Source organism: Limanda limanda, chromosome 19 (assembly GCF_963576545.1).
Source record: "Limanda limanda chromosome 19, fLimLim1.1, whole genome shotgun sequence".
NCBI classification, from domain to species: Eukaryota; Metazoa; Chordata; class Actinopteri; order Pleuronectiformes; family Pleuronectidae; genus Limanda; species Limanda limanda.
In genome coordinates, this window is record NC_083654.1 from 18,144,013 (window position 1) to 18,162,960 (window position 18,948).

The window sequence follows — 18,948 nt, forward strand, 5'->3', positions numbered from 1 at the left end:
CATTTGTCAAAGGAAATCAATTTAAAAAGCACAACGTTGTAATCTGATTACTGCCAGCCTACGTTGTCCTGTATTACAATATAAAAAAGTGAAACTCTATTTGCACATTCACACGTGTTTGTTTTGTTTTTTTTTGCTTTGTTTTTTTTTTCCCCGTTATATTATTATAAAATGGCGGCAGCGTTACTTTGAGACTCAAAGCACTATGTCTCCTCAGGCACCTGCCGCACTCTGGCGACTGTATGGGGTCGTTTCCATGGTGACCGCGACTGCTGTAATGGTCATCAGCGCCAACTATGGCTGGGAACCTCCGGTGTGGAAAAGGACTGGATGGGGGGGGGGGGGGGGGTTGTCTGCGGATTGAAAGGGAACTTGCTACCTAGAGAGGTTTTTTTAAGGATTGTAAATTAGCGGCGAGTTCTGGGCGTCTGGCTGCGAGGAGGAAACGTCTGACATCGGGAGAATCTACGGCGAGTGCGGAGGGTAAATGCGTCCGAAACAAAACACACGTCTAATACAGCTACCACGTCCGAGTGCCTTCGAATCACTAGTCCAGGGTCTGCATTTTTCATCGGGGTTGTGTGAAGGCAGGAAACGCAGACCAAGGACTAGTTCTCGGAGGGAACTCGCTATCTTCTAAGAAACGCAGGCTTTGCATCGGCACCTATCGCAAAGCCGGGGGGGTATTTCTGGCGTCTGGAGAAAATGGATTCTTGAAAGGCCTGTGGAAATCCTCGCAAAGTCTCTCCCTTTTCCCATTTTTTTTTATTTTGTATTTTAAGAAACACCTCGGGCTCTTATTACCGACGCCTCCCTCGCTCCGGTGTGAAAACATTCCTCTGTGTCCGGGGACGGTGGCGGCGGTTCTCATCACTCACTGATTATATGAATATCCTGTAAAGTCCAGGTGAGATCAGCACAGTTCCACAGAGTCCAGCTCGCTCCTCGCCACATCAAAGCAGAGTTTAATCCGTTTGGCGCAAAAGATCCACCGCAAAGTTCAGCTCCTGTTACATGTGCCACCTTCTTTAAGTTCCTCAGGTGGTTTGATATCCACGCTACATTAAGAGAGTGTCTTCTACATCCAACTCATTACAAGTCCAATTTCTCTCCCTCGCCTGTCGGGCACAACAGCAGCAGCAGAGAAGTCCTGTTTCTGAATCTCCAAAAGTTGTGGCACCTGCATGGAAAATGCTGTGGTATTCACATGATAATAACGTCCAACAACACACGGAGAGTAAAATACGACAGCGAAAAAAAAGGCCTCTCCTGTCTCCTTTGAGTTCCGTTAAGTTAAATTCAAGGGTTGATTTCATTTTTTTTGTGTCTGTTCTTTCAATTGTGGTTCTGTTCTAAGATTCACGTCGGTGATTCCGTGGAAAAACTCGCGGTAGAGGTGGATACGAAAGCCCTTTTGGACAAGGCTATGCGTGAAGCGTCGCTCCGGGGTCGACGGTCGCTAGGACAAGAGCGCCGACGACAGGAGCAGCATCGCCATCGTGAGAAGAAGGCGGTCACGTGATTGGCTGCTGCCGCTGACACTTTTCTCCAGCTTGGGAACTTCAGGATTGAATTCATCTGCAGAGAAGGAAAGAGAGAGAGAGAGAGAGAGAGAGAGAGAGAGAGACACAGATGGAGGGGGAAAAAACAAGACGAAAGTGAGAAAACGAAGTGAGCGTGAAAGAGCCAGAGAGAAAGTGAGTGCGCGCCAGACAGAAGGAAACCAACCATTACTCCATTATTAATTCATCAGTCTAAAAGGCAGCGTGTGATGCATGCAAATCCTCTTCTAACATATGCAGAGAAAGAGACATGATGCAATTATCAACAAACCACCAATTATCATCAGCACTGCCACATATGGCCATTTCCCCCCCCCGTGGGAAGGGAAATTATAAATGTTTCTCCCCTCCCACCCCCCCCACTCATGTACTCCTCTATTCACACCAGCAATGTTTTTATCCTAGAGGGATTTCAATCAAACCGAATTACTGCGGCCGTGCCATTGATTAGACACAACAGAACATTAGCTGTGAGGGGGAAGATGGAGAAAGAGCTGCGAGGACACATTTAGTAATATTGGGTGGGGGAAGAAAAAAAAGTGGATTAAACAGAGTCATTATGTTCTGTTTGGACGTAATGTTTCCCATTATATCTAGAGGGTTATTACAGCGCCAAAATAAAACACAAAAACAACCACTCTTTGCCGTGTCGCTTACAAACACATCAGAGTTTCTAGGACAGGCTGCAGCGAGACGTTAAGAGCAAAACCTGTTTTCTTTCCTCCATCAAGTAATCGAACTAAGTGCAGAAGAAAGCTGCAATTTTTCCTTCTGATGCCAGACACTCACAAAAGAGATGGAAGTGAAAGGCTCGGATGATGGAGGAGTTTTAAGCCTCGAGATGCGACACAGTGATTTTAAAAAAATTGTGTTTTTGGGGAGTGGTTTCGTTTTAACATCTTAAAATGACACCGGAGAGAGGAGAAAATACTTTTTGAGAGAGGAAAGGATATATATCTCCTGAGAAAAACTTTTACTGCAATGTTTTCATTGGGAATCCTGAATTGACCAGGGTCTTGCATGTTCTCCCAGCTCCTCCTGGCTCTGTTAACCTCCAGCTCTCTTTCTGAAGTGTCCCTGGCAACATACTGAACGCCACCGAATGGTGTGTGACAGAAAAGGTTCTGCAGGAATGAATGGGCGAATACAACTTGTACTGTAGAGAGCTTCGAGTGGTCGATGGCGCTAGAAAAGTGCTACATAATTACTGCGCATTTATTTAAATACAGTCCATTTAGAGTCCAAAGACATGCAGATTGGGTTAATTGGAGACTTTAAATTGTCGCTCCCTTGACCCTGGGATACGCGGGCAGCCGGTGCTGGGAGTACCGGTATATTATATATGAATTAATGGCTGTTATTAAAACTCTAGCCACAGTTTTGTCAACAACAAAATCACCGGGAAGTTTTATTCTTCGGCCCTTTATTTGTGAGCTGCTGCCGTGGAGGACGCACCATCACCATTCAGCCACCGGGCTCTCGAGAGAACACATCAAATTAAGGCAGCAGGGTGTTTATAAGATTCGATTTTTTTAATATGATGTTAAAGCCTTGTTTGTAATTTGCAGAATATAATGAGACTAAGAGGCGACAAGAAAATACAAGGACGGTGATGAAAGATAACAGACAGGGACGGCAACCGCATGACAGCTGATGTTTGCTGAATGTACGGAATTTTGTTTTTCCTCCGTCTCGCAGTGAACCGTCTGGTCCGGCTGGTTTGTCCCGGTCGCGTGAGACTGGAGACCGCGTCACTGTCGCTCTGAAGGAACACAAGGCGTCTGCCTGTCAGCCGTCACACGACACTGACACTCACACCGGCCCGGTGACCTCGAACAGAAAACACTGAGTGAAGGCAGGAGGGATGAGACAAAGCAGCACTGTCTCACGTGGCACCTACAGGTCGCTCGGTGCATTTCTCCGAGAGGTCGCGTCAGATGTGAGATGTACAGACTCGGACCAGACTCTGTCCCTGCAGAGGAAGCTGCCTCCTCTTTATCTTTGCACAAACAACTCCACAGCTCCGTGCACAGACTCTTCCACGCTTGTTTTTGTCAGCGCCCACAGCTTTGACAATCACGAAGCTGCACAATGTGCACCTCTCCAAGGCCCTTGTTATTCAGGGAGGCCGCCCTTGCAAGATGAATATGGAGGACGTCAGGCGCCTCAGGCCATAACGAGCTATCAGAAGGTCCTCGCCACCACACTTAACATCACAGCACAATCGTGGGATACGGCAATCAATTTCCGAACACGCTCTGTATAGCGCACAACAACAGACGAGCATGCGAGGGCAGCCCTCCTGTCCACGGTGAAACCGCCCGAGGCGTTTACAGCGAGATAAAAAAAAACACCGGCACTAGACTGTCGATGAGAGGGAGAAGAGTGTCTGGTCGGATAAACACTTGTGCCAACCAGCGCCGCAATGATGGCCGACTCTGCAGTGAGGTGTAAACAACACGAGGCGAAGGACCCATCATGAACCATTACAGCTCCACAGGTCAGTGGGAGAGATGGGAGGATTTTCAGCCCAGCTTACTTTCTGTCCCTTAATGCCTGCGGATGGATAACGTAATGCCAGAGCAAACCGTTACATCGCACGTCCACGACCATCGAGCACAGAGGAGGGAACGAGAAGATGGTCTCAGCTACAGTGGGAGATTTGTACAGGAGTGGTTTAGGAAACATTGAGGCAAAGTCACAATTCACTGGTATTTTATTCCATTACAACCTGAGGAGTTAAAGCCCAGTGTGTCTAGAAAGAGGTGGTGGGCTGGGGGCGGTGTGGCCTAGGGGGTAAAGTGGTCGTTCTTCCCCATCTGCATGCCAAAGTGTCCTTGGCAAGATTCTGAACCCCTAACTGGCCCCTCATAAATGTTGAGTGTACTAAAAATGTAAGAAGCTTTAGACAAAAGAATCAGCTAAATGACATGTAATGTAATGTAAAAAGAAACATCCACTGGTAAAATAAGTTTTATTTGTCATATATGAGTCAAACGTGTGGGACAAGAAGAACAGGTCAGCTCATTGAAACATATAAAATAAGAAAAAGCTTGAATAAAATATAGCTTATTATAATGTAAATCCTAAATCAAACACAATACTATATATATTACAACTGGGAGGATGCAAAAGTGAAAGCCAAAGTGACAAGTGTGCTTTGTTCTGAATCTAGTGACTGACGAAGCCGGTTTTAACAATACGAGGCGACTAGACTGGTTTCAGGCGTCTGACTCAACGCCCACATCTACAATATGTTCAGAAACATAAATAGATCAAAGCTCAGTGGTGCTGAGTTCCACCAGTAAGAGAAACAGTTCATCAGAACTGGTTCGTTGGGTCAAAAATCAAGATCCCATGGATACGTCATTTTCTATTGAGTGGTCCAAACAAAACAAGATGAAATAACCTCCCTCATCTGAAAAATAACTTTAACATGAACACAATTTATTGAATTAAGTGAAAATGTAGATAAGCAGAGACTAGATTCTGTATTATTTTGGAAACTGTTTTGTTTTTCCAAAATATTTAAGTTCTTGACCTTATGTGAAGTGCTATACTTATAATATTGAAATTAAAATTTTAATAATAATCAGCACCTAGTATCTTTTTGTCTTTTAGATTATTGGGTACTGCCTTTATTGCTGGAACACTCTCCAGTCAGTCGAGTCAGAATCGAACCTGTGGCCCCTACAGGACGGCTCCAGCCTCTGCGTGCACTTCAGTTCCTCTGGTCACTGAATATTTCAGCTGCACATATTGAAATAATATCACCTTGTCTTTGGTTTTCTTGCTGAATTATGACGGATTCTGATAAAATCTTCTCATAACAAGCCACCAATCATGCTAATGTCTGTTTCTGTTTCTGCATCTTAAATCTGTTTCCAGTTGTGTTTGCTGGTCCGAAGCCTGATTTACGTTTCAAAGCTTCGACCTGAACACGGCTGCAGCGGACATTCAATATAGGAGGCCGGTGTCTGAGGGCGAATGTGTCACAGATGGAAAAACGTGCAGTCTACTAAGCTTTGCTGCAGGAAACAATCAAGCCATGATTAATTCAAGCAGGAAGCAGCAGGACACATTCTGAATCCCCATTTGTGGATCTACGCTGAGAGCAGTTTGCTAGAAGATGCTCAGCCGTAACTAATCTCTGCTTTTCGTAATTTATGTTGAAAACAGCCACAAGCACAATAGAGTTGTGTGGTAAAAAGAAAGTAGAAAAGTCAAGTCACACTTAAACTTTGACTCCAGTTCAGTACGACTCCACGCCGCTGACACCCGGTGGCAGCCGACATGTTTTCGAGCCGCCTGTCTCTCCCACTCTTGGGAACACGATATCTTGAGAACCCCAAAAGGGAATTTCTTCCAGTTTGATACAAACCTTCAGTTGGACTCGAGGATGAAGCGATTCGATTTTAGTGGACAAAGGTCAAAGGTTAAGGCTGCTGTAGACTTCCAAATCACAACTAGTTCCACTTCTCAGGAGCTCCGATGATTTACAATTAAGTGCACATGTTCACATCTTCTGGCCTCTGGAACATGATATCTCAAATCTGCCTTTAGGGAATTTCTCCAAAGTTTGGCTTGAAGATGAACTGATTAGATCTCAAAACGTCAAAGGTCACAGTGAGCTCCAATGCATCTGTATCTGACTCAGGAGGAGAATATCTGAGGACATTTAGGCTGAAAACATGTGTTTTGGTGTAAGTGATGCTGTCTCAAGTCGAATTTGAATGTCGGGGCTTAAGGACATTTTTTTTTAAGTTTGAAGAAGTGGTCCCCAGTTACTTCAATTTTATTAGTTTTGTCCGCAACAACGTATACCCCTGAAACTCCAAAATTGTTTCCATCGGCATAGTGATGGGTATATAATGACAGAATTTTCCTTTTTACGTGAACTATCCCTTTAACTCAGTGAGAAAACATGTAGGAATCATCCTCAACGCTGTGGTGAGGTGAAATGTGAAGTAGGTGCAAAGCTAATAATAAAGTTACGAGGACGACAGCGAGTCCAAACAGGCGCGGAGAGAGAGAGAGAGAGAGAGAGGGAGAGAGAGAGAGAGAAAGAGAGAGAGAGGGGGGGAAGCTTTGTTGACGCTCAGCCAGTCTGTGGGCTGGTCTGGTCCTGAGGGTGAGTCAGAGAGTGGGTGTCCAGCGGTCAGTGGGGCCATCAGGTTCCTTGTGTGTGTGGGTGTGTGTGTGTGTGTGTGTGTATGAGTGTGTGTGTGTGTCCTGATTTTATTATCCCTCCAAATGTATTCAGCAAAATGCATCACAACGCTGGAGGCTATCCTCTTTTATGATTCCCTGCCTGTGTGTGTGGTTTTTAAGTTCTACGTATAAGCTCCAGCCTGAGTTAGTGCTGAGCAACTCGCCCACCACCGAGCTCCTCTTTCTTCCTCTGCCTCCTCTCTCCCCTCTTCTCTGCCCCCACTCTCACTTTTATATCTGTTTTTTCCGGCCCGTCTCTCCTCTTTCTCTCGGCCTTATCTGTCCCTCTTCCTGTCAGACTGTCTCCCGCCGCATTTCTCTTTCACGGCCCCCTTCCTCTCTTTTATCTCTCCGACTCTCTTTATCTCACTTTCTCTATCTCGTCCTGCCTACGTCTGCCTCTCCCCCCCTTTTCAGTCCCTCTCTTCTATTTCCTCACTTTCCTGCTCTCTCTCTCTCTCTGCAGGTACTCGTGGCTGACGGCTCGAGAGCTCCCCCCCCCCCCCCTCTGACTCGGCCGGCCTCAGTTTCCATCTCAGACGGGTCACACTCTCTTAGCCCTCGTCACACGCTGCCTACAGCTCCCGCAAACAAGCGTGCTAAATGATTCCCGGCAAAGAGGCTTTTGTTTGAGACGAGGACGGAGGAAGAGAAAGAGAAATAGAGGGTTTACATAACCACTCAGCTGCACAATTGCCTCTCTGGCTGACATGCTTTCTCTCCTTAGGTAAACACGGACCATTCATTCCTGAAAAGACCTCTGCTGACCTTGTGGCATGTGTGTGGAGGAACAGGAATGTATGTGTGTGTGTAAGTGTGCTGCACTTTGGAGAAGATCGCATTTAAAAGGATCATTCTGGTTTGTTATTGCTTATCTACTTAGTTGGACTGTAGTTTTGCATCCTCCTTATCACTAATGAGACTCACTTCAGGTTAATATCTGAGATCAGGGATGGTAGTTACATCACTAAAGTCTGATGGGGTAATACAAGATGTTAGATAGAGGTCTTAAAAGAACCCACAGGACGTTTAAGAGAAAACAAAGGTGAGCAACATGCTGATGATCCTGATCGTTTACAGATCATAGTCTTTGTTCGACTGCCTCACCCTGTGCAACTCATTAAAAACAGCTAGAAAAATGCATTTCCTGCTGAAAGTACAGAGTGAACGCTGAGATGCTGAAATGCTTTTTGCTGAATCGAGCAGAAAATGCATGATGTGACATTGTCAGAGCGCCGGGATCGTGATGATGTGTTCTCCACGTCCTGGTGGGACGTCCTGGTGTTATGTCCCCACTCTATGTCCCCACGTGAATTAAATAATGCAACTCACAGAGGAAACAGTGAATTTTATGGTGAAACTGACTAAACTGCATGAAAACGTTGGTATCAGAACCAAAACTGCTTTAGAGTTAATATGAAAATAGGACCCAAGTTGTAATAAACTGAAATTAGACTTTAATGTTGCACAATGGACGTTTTATCTATTGTGTTTAGTTCATTTGAGGATGTAAGTGTAGGTCTGTGCTGCTGAATCACTACATTTGCAGCGTTCATGATTCCTCCTCCTTATTGCACAACTCACAGAGCCGAAAATAACGGCTCTGCTCATCAATCAGCTATGGCCTGAGGATTTTTCTTTTTTTCCGGTCATACAAAAAATAGAAAACTAACAAATGGTTGGTTCCCTTTCCACAATGATTGGTGCACAAATCAAGCTTTTGCAGCCACAGCCAAATATTGACCGGCATCCGGGAATTGGCGGCGGCTCCTTTTGCAGCAGCACAGAAACAAACGTCCAGTCACTCACCGAGGTTGTGTATTTTGATGTTCGGCCTGACCGTGTAGTCGGGAGAAGTCTGACTGGAGTCGTCATCTGCCTGGGAGACTGAGAGAGGCATCACATATATACACAGGGAGACAGAGAGAGAGATAAAGAAGAACAAAGAGGAGGGAGAAATAAAGCAAAGGAGAGAAATAAAGTCAGCGAAAAACCCCATTTAAATAAAAAAGTATATTTCAGGCAGAGTTAAATAATGTACAGTTATAGCAGAACACAGGAGTGAGTGTGTCCCTGCCACTCAGAGTCTGGACTGTGAATCCAGGCCTCCAGCTGAAGATAGAAACCATTGTTACATTTACTGTTGGTCTAGTCTAGCGCTGCCACATTACACATGAATGAAAGACGCGTGGGTTTGCTGATGGGCATGTGTCTCCGCCTTTTGGGAACTAAATATGTCTGCCTGTGATTCTGCTGCAGAGAGAGAGACGACATTCAAAGAGATTTTACATTGTCAGCGATTAATTAACGCCGCAAGAGAGGTTCGGGTTTCATCCTTCAAAACGGTTGTGTTAACATCTGTTTGTTTTGACTAGGGCTGGGCAAGTTAACTCCTTTCAATGGAGTTAACTCGAGTTAACTCAAGTGATGAGTTAACTCGATTAATTATTTTATCTCGCATTCACTCAGGTTTGATTATTTATTGTTTTATTGTGAAAGTCAGGCTTTTATTTTGTGAAAGTCTGTTGCTGACTGCTGCAGAACAGGAAAAAAGAAAATAATTGGCGGATAAACAATCGAGTTAACTCATCACTTGAGTTAACTTGCCCAGCCCTAGTTTTGACTGTTAGGGACAATTTCAGACATGAATACTAGAGAATATACATCAAATCGGGTCTGGACTTTTTCCAGAGTTCGTCTTCTACGTATGAATCAATTAGGAGTTTCTCTGGTCAGGAACATTGAAAAAAAAGGAAAATCTCCAGAGCGTTCAGGCAGGAGAATCTCCAGAAAACATTTAAGTTCTGACATGCAGCCCCTACGAAGAAGGTGAGGAGATTTTCCGGAGTTCTGTGCATGTCTTAAATCAGCTTTAGCTTCCAGGATTACACAAAAACTACTGGGCATACGAAATATTGAGGACGGAGGACGATCAGGTCAGGAAAGAACCTGTTATTTCACTGCACTTTCTTTAGCTTTTCAACACTTCGGTTAATTTCTCAGATTATAATTCAGGACATCAGACCACTTCAGGGGACAGATATTCATGAGCGTCTGCAATTTGTTGCACATCCACATAAAAAAAAAAACCTCTGGATCCAGTGAATGTAAATGTGGTTTCTTGAGGAGACTGTTGGGCCTTGGCGGCGGCGGAAGGATGAGGACTGAGGGATGAAAAGCATGTGTCATGAATATTCACATCTCTTTCTTATCTTGTGAGGTTCGAGGTGCGAGACGCGCGGAGAGAGAGAATGAAAAAAAGGTTTTTCCGGGGGCGGCAGAGATCCACAGCGCGCCTGACGGCAAACTGTTAACCTGACCTCGCCGGGCAGAGGCTGGGAGCGGTGAACCGACTGAATGCACACGCGGCCGTTCATGCACGTACACATGCACGCTTTGAATCTACAGCTGACAAAGTAACACACACACACGGCGATTGCACACAAACACACACGAAAGCAAAAAACGTGGCAGACACATCAATAGATTAGCCGTGACACTGGCATGGGGGGGGGGTTGTGTTGGTGTTAAGGTGATGTGTACACAGGGGCTGACACTCGCCTAAGTGTGGGATGTATTAGTGCTGACAAGGTTAGAGGAGAGGGGGAGGCTTTCAGCGCCGAGCTCGCCCGATCAAAGGGCTGCAGGGGAGAGAGAGAGCCGGCTATACCGGGGTAAAAATAACACACACTCTACACAGAGCAGCAGGCATCAGGAGAGAGAGAACAAGAGGAGAGGAGGAGATAGACAGCGAGGGAGGAGGAGGAGGAGGAGGAGAAGGAGGAGGGGGGAGATGGTCAAGAGAGCAGAGGAAGAGGAGGATGGAGAGTGACAGAGGGAGAGAGATAAAGGGGAAGGTGGGCCGAAAGGAGCTGCATCTCTCAGGCTCCACCTGTTGTTGTCTTTTTTTTTTCTACGTCTTCACGAGAGAGTGTCACTCACAGAGAGAGAGAGATAGAGCATTACTGTAATAACCCCCGAGACAGAGAGAGAGAGAGAGAGAGAGAGGGAGAGATAGAGCATTACTGTAATAACCCCCGAGACAGAGCGACATTAAGGCATCACGCTCAAAGCGCCGCTGCCAGGGAGAAGATGCCATCATCAGAGAGAGAGAGAGAGAGAGAGAGAGAGAGAGAGAGAGAGAGAGAGAGAGAGAGAGAGAGAGAGAGACAGAAAGAGAGAGAGAGAGAGAGAGACACACGACTGTCAGATCTTGGTTCTTTCTCTCTCTACCTCTTTGTCTTTGTTTCTCTGTGTGTTTTGTGCGCTTGGGAGACACAAAGAGAGCAGGTGGGGGGGGGGGGATGGAGATAAAGTGACACAGAAAGAAGAGGAAATTGTGCTAAATGAGTGGGAGAAACAAGGGGGGGGGGGGGGGGGTAGAGTTATCAGGTCTCACCGGTGGAGCAGCAGACGTAGACCCTCAGTCTCAGGCAGCTGTGGCCATGGTGGTGGGTGGGCGTGGCTGCAACACACACACAGATACACACACAGGTCAACCTTGTGACCTCTGCAGGAAACAACGCCCTGGACGATCAGCTGTGAGAACTGCAGCGCTTGCAAATCAGCAGCAGCCCGTCCTCAGCTGAACTCTCAGAATCCATTAGAAACACTCACACTCTGACAGCAGCTGATGAGACATTATCCTCATTATAATCTCAGATGTAAAGGCCCAGTGTGCAGGAATCAGCTATTTATGTTCAAAATAATGTTCATAATCATGTTTTCATTAGTGTATAGTCACCTGTAATTAAGAATTAACTTGTTTGCTACTTTAGAATGAGGATTAGAAAGGTTATTTTACGCAAAGTCATGGTTTCAGGGTTGGATTCAGAACAGTCACTGGTTCACCTGAGGGCCAGTGAAGTTGAATGAAGCTGCAGGAGTTTCCAAGTCAGGCGTGTGATTACAACAACAGGGAAATGTCCAGAAGATTCAGGAGAGCAGTGACTTCTGCATTTTTCAAAACACCAACACTGGCTTTGGCCCTTAGCACCAAAGTTTTTCGAAATTTCATTGGGATTTCATTGTGTTCTCAGAAACAGCCCTTACGTCTTCGGAAAGGGAGGGCGAAAGGAGAGGTATTATTAGGGTTGCAAAGGGGCGGAAAGTTTGCGGTAAATTTCCGGAAACTTTCCATGGGAAGTTTGCTTATATATTTGATATATCATAAAATATATTAGCATGCTGATTGAGGATTGTTCATCTGTTCATCTAGCCTATTTCCATTGATTTATCCATCAATTGTAAAAAATGTTTACAGACGATTCCAATTGTTTGGCTAACTATTTATATCTCTGGCATTGCATTAGTGTTTTTTCACAATCTTTTTTCTCATCTTATTCTACAGAACAATGCCACGTGCACTCTCTCATGTGTGGAGACATTTCACCCCATCCAATGTAGAAGGAAAGGCTGTGTACATTTGCAAATACTGTGCAAAGACCTATGTTAAGAACGACACAACGATGCAGAAGCATATAGTCAAGTGCCCAAAGTTTCCTCAGGGCTCAAATCAGCCTATGACAAAACAAAATGTTCATATTTATGTCTGTATATGATAAGGTTAATACAGTTAGTATAAATTACCCACAACATTTCCAGTTTATTCATTCCCGTATATTCCCGTTAATTCCCGTTAATTCCCATGGAAAGTTTCCAACTTTGAATATTCCCGGAATTTTGCAACCCTAGGTATTATATACCAATAAATCCCACACACTGAACCTTTAAGACATTAAATGTGCAGCACCCTCTTCTATGCATCATCCCAGCCGGCTGACTCACAGATGTAGTAGTACTCCTGGCCCACGGTGAACTCGTAGCCCAGCGAGAAGGCGCTGTAGCGCTGGAACTTCTCAGAGAACTTGATGGGTGCGTGAGGCGCGTGGGGCCGGTTGCACTCCCAGCGCTTGAAGCCCAGCTGGGGGTCACAGGTGCGGTAGCCGCGGTAGCTGACCATGTAGAGGATGTACTGCTCGGCTGTGACGCGCTCCAGCGTCCCTCGCTGGCTGGTGTTGTAGTGAGGGCAGTAGATGTCCAGGTAGTCGTTAACGCTGACCTGCACCGTGAAGCCCTCCCTTCGTAGCCTGGTTGGAAAATACACAGAGAATATAGAGAATTAAGTAAATGGAACAAAAGGATAGTAAGGGATGCAAATAATCAATTGTTTTATTCAAAGGAATCCGTTGTTTTCAATCTTTCAGTTTCATCATCAGCATGAGATTAGTTCAGCCACCAGAGTAAATTAAACTGGTAACTCCGATACTTGACAAACAAACAGGGTGTAATATATAAACTAAGCTGAAGAGACGTTCACAGGTAAATCTTCGGAAGCCATCGAACTGGAATCTATCTCCAGTTCCAGCTCTCTCACGACAGTGTGTTGTGATGATTGGACCAAGAACAGAATCTCACATACAGGAATCAGGCCAAAACCCAAGAGTTCAAATCAACAATGTCAGTTTTAATGCAGACAGACGTCACACACTGGAATCCATAGGCAAAAAAAAGTATGTTATTGTCATATACAAGGGAGGGCTTCATGAGGAGTGAATGCTGGAAAGTACAGAGATGACTGTAGTCTCAATTCAGGGAGGCGCTGGGAGGAAGTGGTCATCGTGGGCCGCATGGACCGAACCGAAATGAGTCCGTCTGGTCTACAGAGGCTTCAGAGCTGAAGTGAAAGTTTCAGTGCCCCTTGGTTTTGGACTACTAGCTGTTGGGTTTGGTTGAAACATGGCGCTGAAGCATTGGATGTCTCGCCACTTGCCTCCTTTGAAACTCGTCATCAAGGCGCAATAAAAAGGATCCACCCGTTAGAGCCCTGGCTTCACTGCGATGGAAAGACTCCACTACATTTAAAGCCTTTGAAACGGGACGGGACAGTTTCACCGCTGTGACACAATCGGTCTCCAACTGGAGGATCCCGCCCCTGGATGGAGACACGCCTCCTCTGACAGAGAGCGCTGTGTGAGCAGGTGTATTTATACTGGGTGAGCGATGACGGGCAGGTGTGGGTGAGAGAAGTGGCGAGAAGCTGGACAATGGGAGGAAGTGAAGCTGGAGAGGGAGTGAAAAACAAAATAAAACCAGAAGTGGGAGTTCAGTCCGTCCAGACAAATCATCACATGTATATTCAAATTAAAATATGTCTTTAAATACATCTTTATGATTGGAAAAACAATTGGTCCATCAGTATAATATCAACATGGACATAAGTAGCAAATGAAGCTGTATTTACTTTATAATGCTGTGCAAATCAAAAAGTCATACATTAATAAAACACAAATAGACCAGCTGATCGATGACGTGACCTTTTCACCCCGACAGGAATCACAACAGCTACACAACGAGGCCAGAGAGCTGTAATCCTTTCTCTTCAAGCGATAAACTCCTACACCTTCACCCCCCCCCCCCAATTCTATATAAAAAAACACACACAGTCTCACTCGAGCCTGCGGCGCTGAGAGCGATAATCTGCACTCTTGTCTCCCCCCCCCCCCCCCGAGCCCGCTGCAGGCCGGGTCACTGAGGCGGAAAGAGAACCTGTCATGTGGCGATGTATGCCAGGGGCCTAGGGGCGCACATGAGGATGGACCAGCCCACCCCACCCCCCCCACTTCCTCCTGGAAAACCACCACTGATGGATGAGGAGGCCGTGAGTATTAACAGGTACAGGCCAAGTCGAGTGTGTGTGTGTGTGTGTGTGTGAGACGTACATGAGGGCCCAGTGTAACCCTGAGACGATGATGTGGTATGATTTCCCTTCCAAGCCCCCCCCCCCCTGCTGTGATCCTCACTGTTTTCAATGCTGAGTATACTTATTATGTTCATTACACAATCAGTAATTAGACAGAGTAGAAGTCATTAGAAGGGCTCCTGCAGGTGAGCTGATGAGATGGGAATTGTCCTTGGCTGCAGTGATGCGTAACCTGCACCAACCAGCCTGTAATGACTCATATGCGCCAGTAGGTGGAGGTATTATGCTGTAGTGAGTTTAAGGAGCAAATCTCCCTCCTCTTTCCTCTGCACTCATTTTTGTTCCTCCTCTTCCTGGTTGTCTCTTCTCTCTTACACATTTTACTGTTACACACATACAAAGGGGAACACACACACACACTCACACAAACAACCCTCACTGTGTACACACTGTGCCAGCACACACACACACCTACACACACAGCTCACACAAACGTATACTTAACAATACGTTACTAGGTCAGGCCTCCAGAGGGATTACTATTCAATTACAAAATGAGGATCATAAATGTCATAACACCTCTCCGGCTTTCTCTCGCTCTCTCGCCCTCTCTCTCTCTCCGTCTCGCCATCTTTATCTCTGTAGCGTTACAACTGCTCCTCTTTCTGTGTGGATCCTCTCCTCCGCTCCCCTCCTCCTTTTCATCTGCACCTCTTCCCTTCATTTACACACACATGCTGAGGCAGATGAATATCACTTCTCTTAACCAGGGTCTCTCTTTTTTTTTCTGGGCCATCAATCTTATCGGCGCTCTCTCTCTCTCTCCCGGCTGCTCAGATGTGAGATGACAGACTTTTGTCTTGCAGTGTTGCGAAGAAGAGACAACACAGCCACCGCTTCAAAGGGACTATATTTAGAGAGGGGGGGGGGGGTGGGTTGGTTGGTTGGTGGTAGGGAAGGGGAGGAAGTTTGAGATCGGGGAGGAGAGGTAGGGCTAGATAAAGAGGTACAATGGCTGTGGAATGGTAAATAGATAGGAGATGAAATACGAAAACGTGAGACCTGGAGAAGGCTGGATGTGGAAAGTCGGAGAGTGACACAGTCAATGAGGAATGGGGAAGCAGTGTGTGTGTGTGTGTGTGTGTGTGTGTGTGCGTGTAGTGTAATTTATGGAAGAAACGCACTGAGACAGTAAAACAAATGCAGCTAATCCACCATCACTGCATCTGTTCTCAAGATTTATTGGCTGCCGAGACAGGAACATGTAACAGTGAACTGTACACGAGGCCTCTGTAATGGGCAATCATGGATTATTTGGTGCATCCACGTGCCTGGAATGTAAAAGCAGGAAGTGAGTGCAGGTCTGCAAACAATTATATATATATATTCCTCAGGTTTATTTATTCATCAGTGAGTCAAAGGATGTTTTTCAGACATGACCTGAGGGTAAAGTCCAGAGAACCGGCTACTTTTCACACAGAGGGTTTCTGCACAGACCCGTTCACAACAGCAACAAATCCTCTTCATTATTCAGGCGGGAGGCGGAGCCGCCGGGAGCAGGAGGCGGAGGCAGGAAGTGACGTATTAACTCATTAGATCATGTGATTTCTTTTGACAACACACAGACACCAGCGTCGGCTCTTATCAACACAAACTCCCTCGACATCTTCGTCTGTGTCTTCTACGTGTGTGACACCGCTTTTTGTTTTTGTTTTTGTCATTTTTGCATCTGTTGCAAGTTTCAAGCGTCATCAAATCCCCCCCACTCACTCACTATGCCCTGTTCTCTTATCGACTTCTCCTTCATTTCTACAGAATGTTTTTATTATAGGAGGAGAAAGGAGCAAGTCTGGCGCTTCTCACTCTGACATTTGAGTTCACACCCTCTGGAGAAGAAGAGTATCTGCAGAGTTCAGTGAATGTCTGAACGCAGCTTGAAATGTGAAAAAGAGGTAGTTCACAGCTCTCACTCTTCAGTTTGCTTCTTGTATTGAATCCACTGTCCAAAAATCGACCAAATTCAATCTACAACATTATATTTGGACACATGTTCATGTTTCAGTCATGTAATTCAGATTAATTGAAGACTATTTTCAGTAGGTGTGAATGTGAATGGCTGTTTGTCTCTGTGTGTCGACCCTGTGATACACTGGCGACCTCTGCAGGGTGTACGCCTCCTCACGCCCAATGTCTGCCTGGGTCGGCTCCGGCTGACTCCCTCTATCCTCTAAAGATTATGGATGGGTGGAAACAACCTGAATAATAAGGTAAATGTCAGCGCTAGGGGAAGCAGGAGAGACAATTTTATTCTGCAGGAAAAAGAGGAGGTAAGATGGTGCAGGAGGAAAGAAGACGACTAATAGGGTGGAGTGAGGAGAACAGGCTGTTAGGGTGAGAAGAGGGGGGGGTGGGGGGTCCCGCTAGGTGTATACTGTTATATAAGCAGTCCACTTAGTGGGACAAGACAGAGAGGTTGCAGGGCAGATGGGAACGGAAGGAGAGTATAGAGGAGAAGAGAAACAGAGGAAGGGGGTGAGAGGAGATTTAATAAGTGACGGTGGAGGGAGGAGGGGAGGAGAGGAGAATGCACTGAATGATGACAATGAAGAAAGGGATGGAAAGGGAGGCAGAGGGCGAGACAGAGACATAGTGCTCCCCCAGGGATGAACACACATGTGGTAAAAGTGCATAAAAAAAGACTGATGGCTCTCATTCTCCTGTTGTCTCTCTCTCTCTCTTTTCCTGCAGCCTCCGACTCGCTCGCCCCCCCCCCAACCACACTCTTTCCTCCGTGCATTGTCTCTGTGGTGTTTTTTTTTTGCTGTCTCATCATCATTTTCCTATGAGTGGGAGTGCACAGCTAGTTAGCAAAGGCTGCACAAGCTGTCGAAGGCTGCCAGGGGAGGCCGAGAGAACGAGGGGGGGAGAGAGGGAGAGCGAGTGAGGGAGAGCGAGACAAAGATAGCACCGCTGCACCTTTCACATCAGCGCTAAAAAGAGTCTTTGGAGAATACTGCCGGTATCAATAAATAACAATGGCAACGTAGCACTACAGCTAAAAACACTTAGAAACATGCAGTGGACGGAAACAGAGCGTTTTCTACAACCTGCGGTAAATCTATAAAAAGTAAAAACATCGTTTGAAACCCACGAAAATGAGAAAGTTTCCCTCACTTTGCCCACGAGTGATGTCAATCAAAGCCTAGAATGAAACCAAACCAATGTCCTTTGTAGAATAAGAATCCATGTCCTGTGTAATAGGTTCTGTTTGCTTTAAAGTGAAATCAGACACATGGGCTGACTTATAAGGAAAAATAAAAGTAGTACAAGTGTATTTGTTTTATTTTTTTTCCTCCCGACATGAATGGGTACGAGGAGTCTGAATCCACAGAGGTATCCCTCAGTCTGAAGTCAGTGCTGTTTCTTCTGCTGTGGGTTCGACTCACATTACTGCCACAGGCTCCAACTGTTCTCAAGAGAAAAATCCATTAAAAGCAGCTGAGAGAGACAAGCGGTTGCTTTTTGACGAACATCGTCCAAAAACCCAGAAATAACTTCTGACTGCGGAGAATCAGACACTTGTGGCTTTCAGCTCTTCATGGGTCTTGGTGCTGATGTGAATCTATATATCAGCAGCTGTCAGTGGCTCACTTGTACAGAATAACATCAGCGGGAAATGAAAATGTTATCTTCTGACGGTCTCTGCTTTATTTGAGCAGATTTTCTTTTCCCGATTTAATTTCTTGCAAAGATTTCCTGAGCTTTTTCTTCCCTCCCACTTGGTTTATGTGCTCAAATATCTACAAAGCAATTTTGAACAGAGCTTTTCAGTGTCAAAAATAGCAGCGCGGAGTCAGGATAATTTAATTGAAAGAATCGACTTCTGCATAAACGCTCTTGTAGCTGCTCAGACTCTCTCACTCCCTACACCCACAGTAAGTAATCTCGGTCTAATTGACGGTACAATGTTGTTTTTTTGTGCGTGTGCATTGTTTATTATTTTTTTGATCCTCAATGGCTCAGATGAAAACATAATGTGTTGAACTTTTAATCGAATTACCTCCTGTACAGGTTCCTCGGTTGCCGGGTTTGTATTGTTGTCTCTCATTAGAGATGAGGTCAGCATGGCTTTGTCATTGATGGCCCTTAAAAAAACACTCTCTCTGGGGTAATCAACATCAGCCTCATCAGGACGATAAGCCAGCGGTGCGTGAAATGGCGTGACTTAAAATGCTATTTACCCGTCGTCTGTTTACCATCGACAAGACTCATCCTCTCGGGTCCTCTGGCAGGGGACAAGCTAAGCTACGCTGTTTTTCTCTTTACCTCAGCACCTAAACTCATTACTCGTGGATGCACGCATGCACACAAAAGACAACGGCACCCATTACACACACACTTACACACACACACACACACACACACACTATCTCCTGCGAGTCGCCACTGATTGAGTTAACGCCGCAATCAACG

At 45.7% G+C, this 18,948-nt stretch overlaps 1 protein-coding gene across 1 annotated transcript in view; it reads right to left on the bottom strand.

Moving 5' to 3' along the window:
• Positions 1-1,459: 1,459 nt before the first annotated feature.
• Positions 1,460-18,948, bottom strand: part of efna3a (ephrin-A3a) — a 65,229-nt gene continuing 47,740 nt past the window's right edge. Inside the window, exons 2-5 of the mRNA XM_061093011.1 lie at positions 12,561-12,862; positions 11,173-11,238; positions 8,583-8,660; positions 1,460-1,578 (exon numbers count right to left, since the gene is read on the bottom strand). Of these exons, the coding sequence (XP_060948994.1) occupies positions 1,460-1,578; positions 8,583-8,660; positions 11,173-11,238; positions 12,561-12,862 (565 nt within the window). The remainder of the gene's footprint in view (positions 1,579-8,582; positions 8,661-11,172; positions 11,239-12,560; positions 12,863-18,948) is intronic.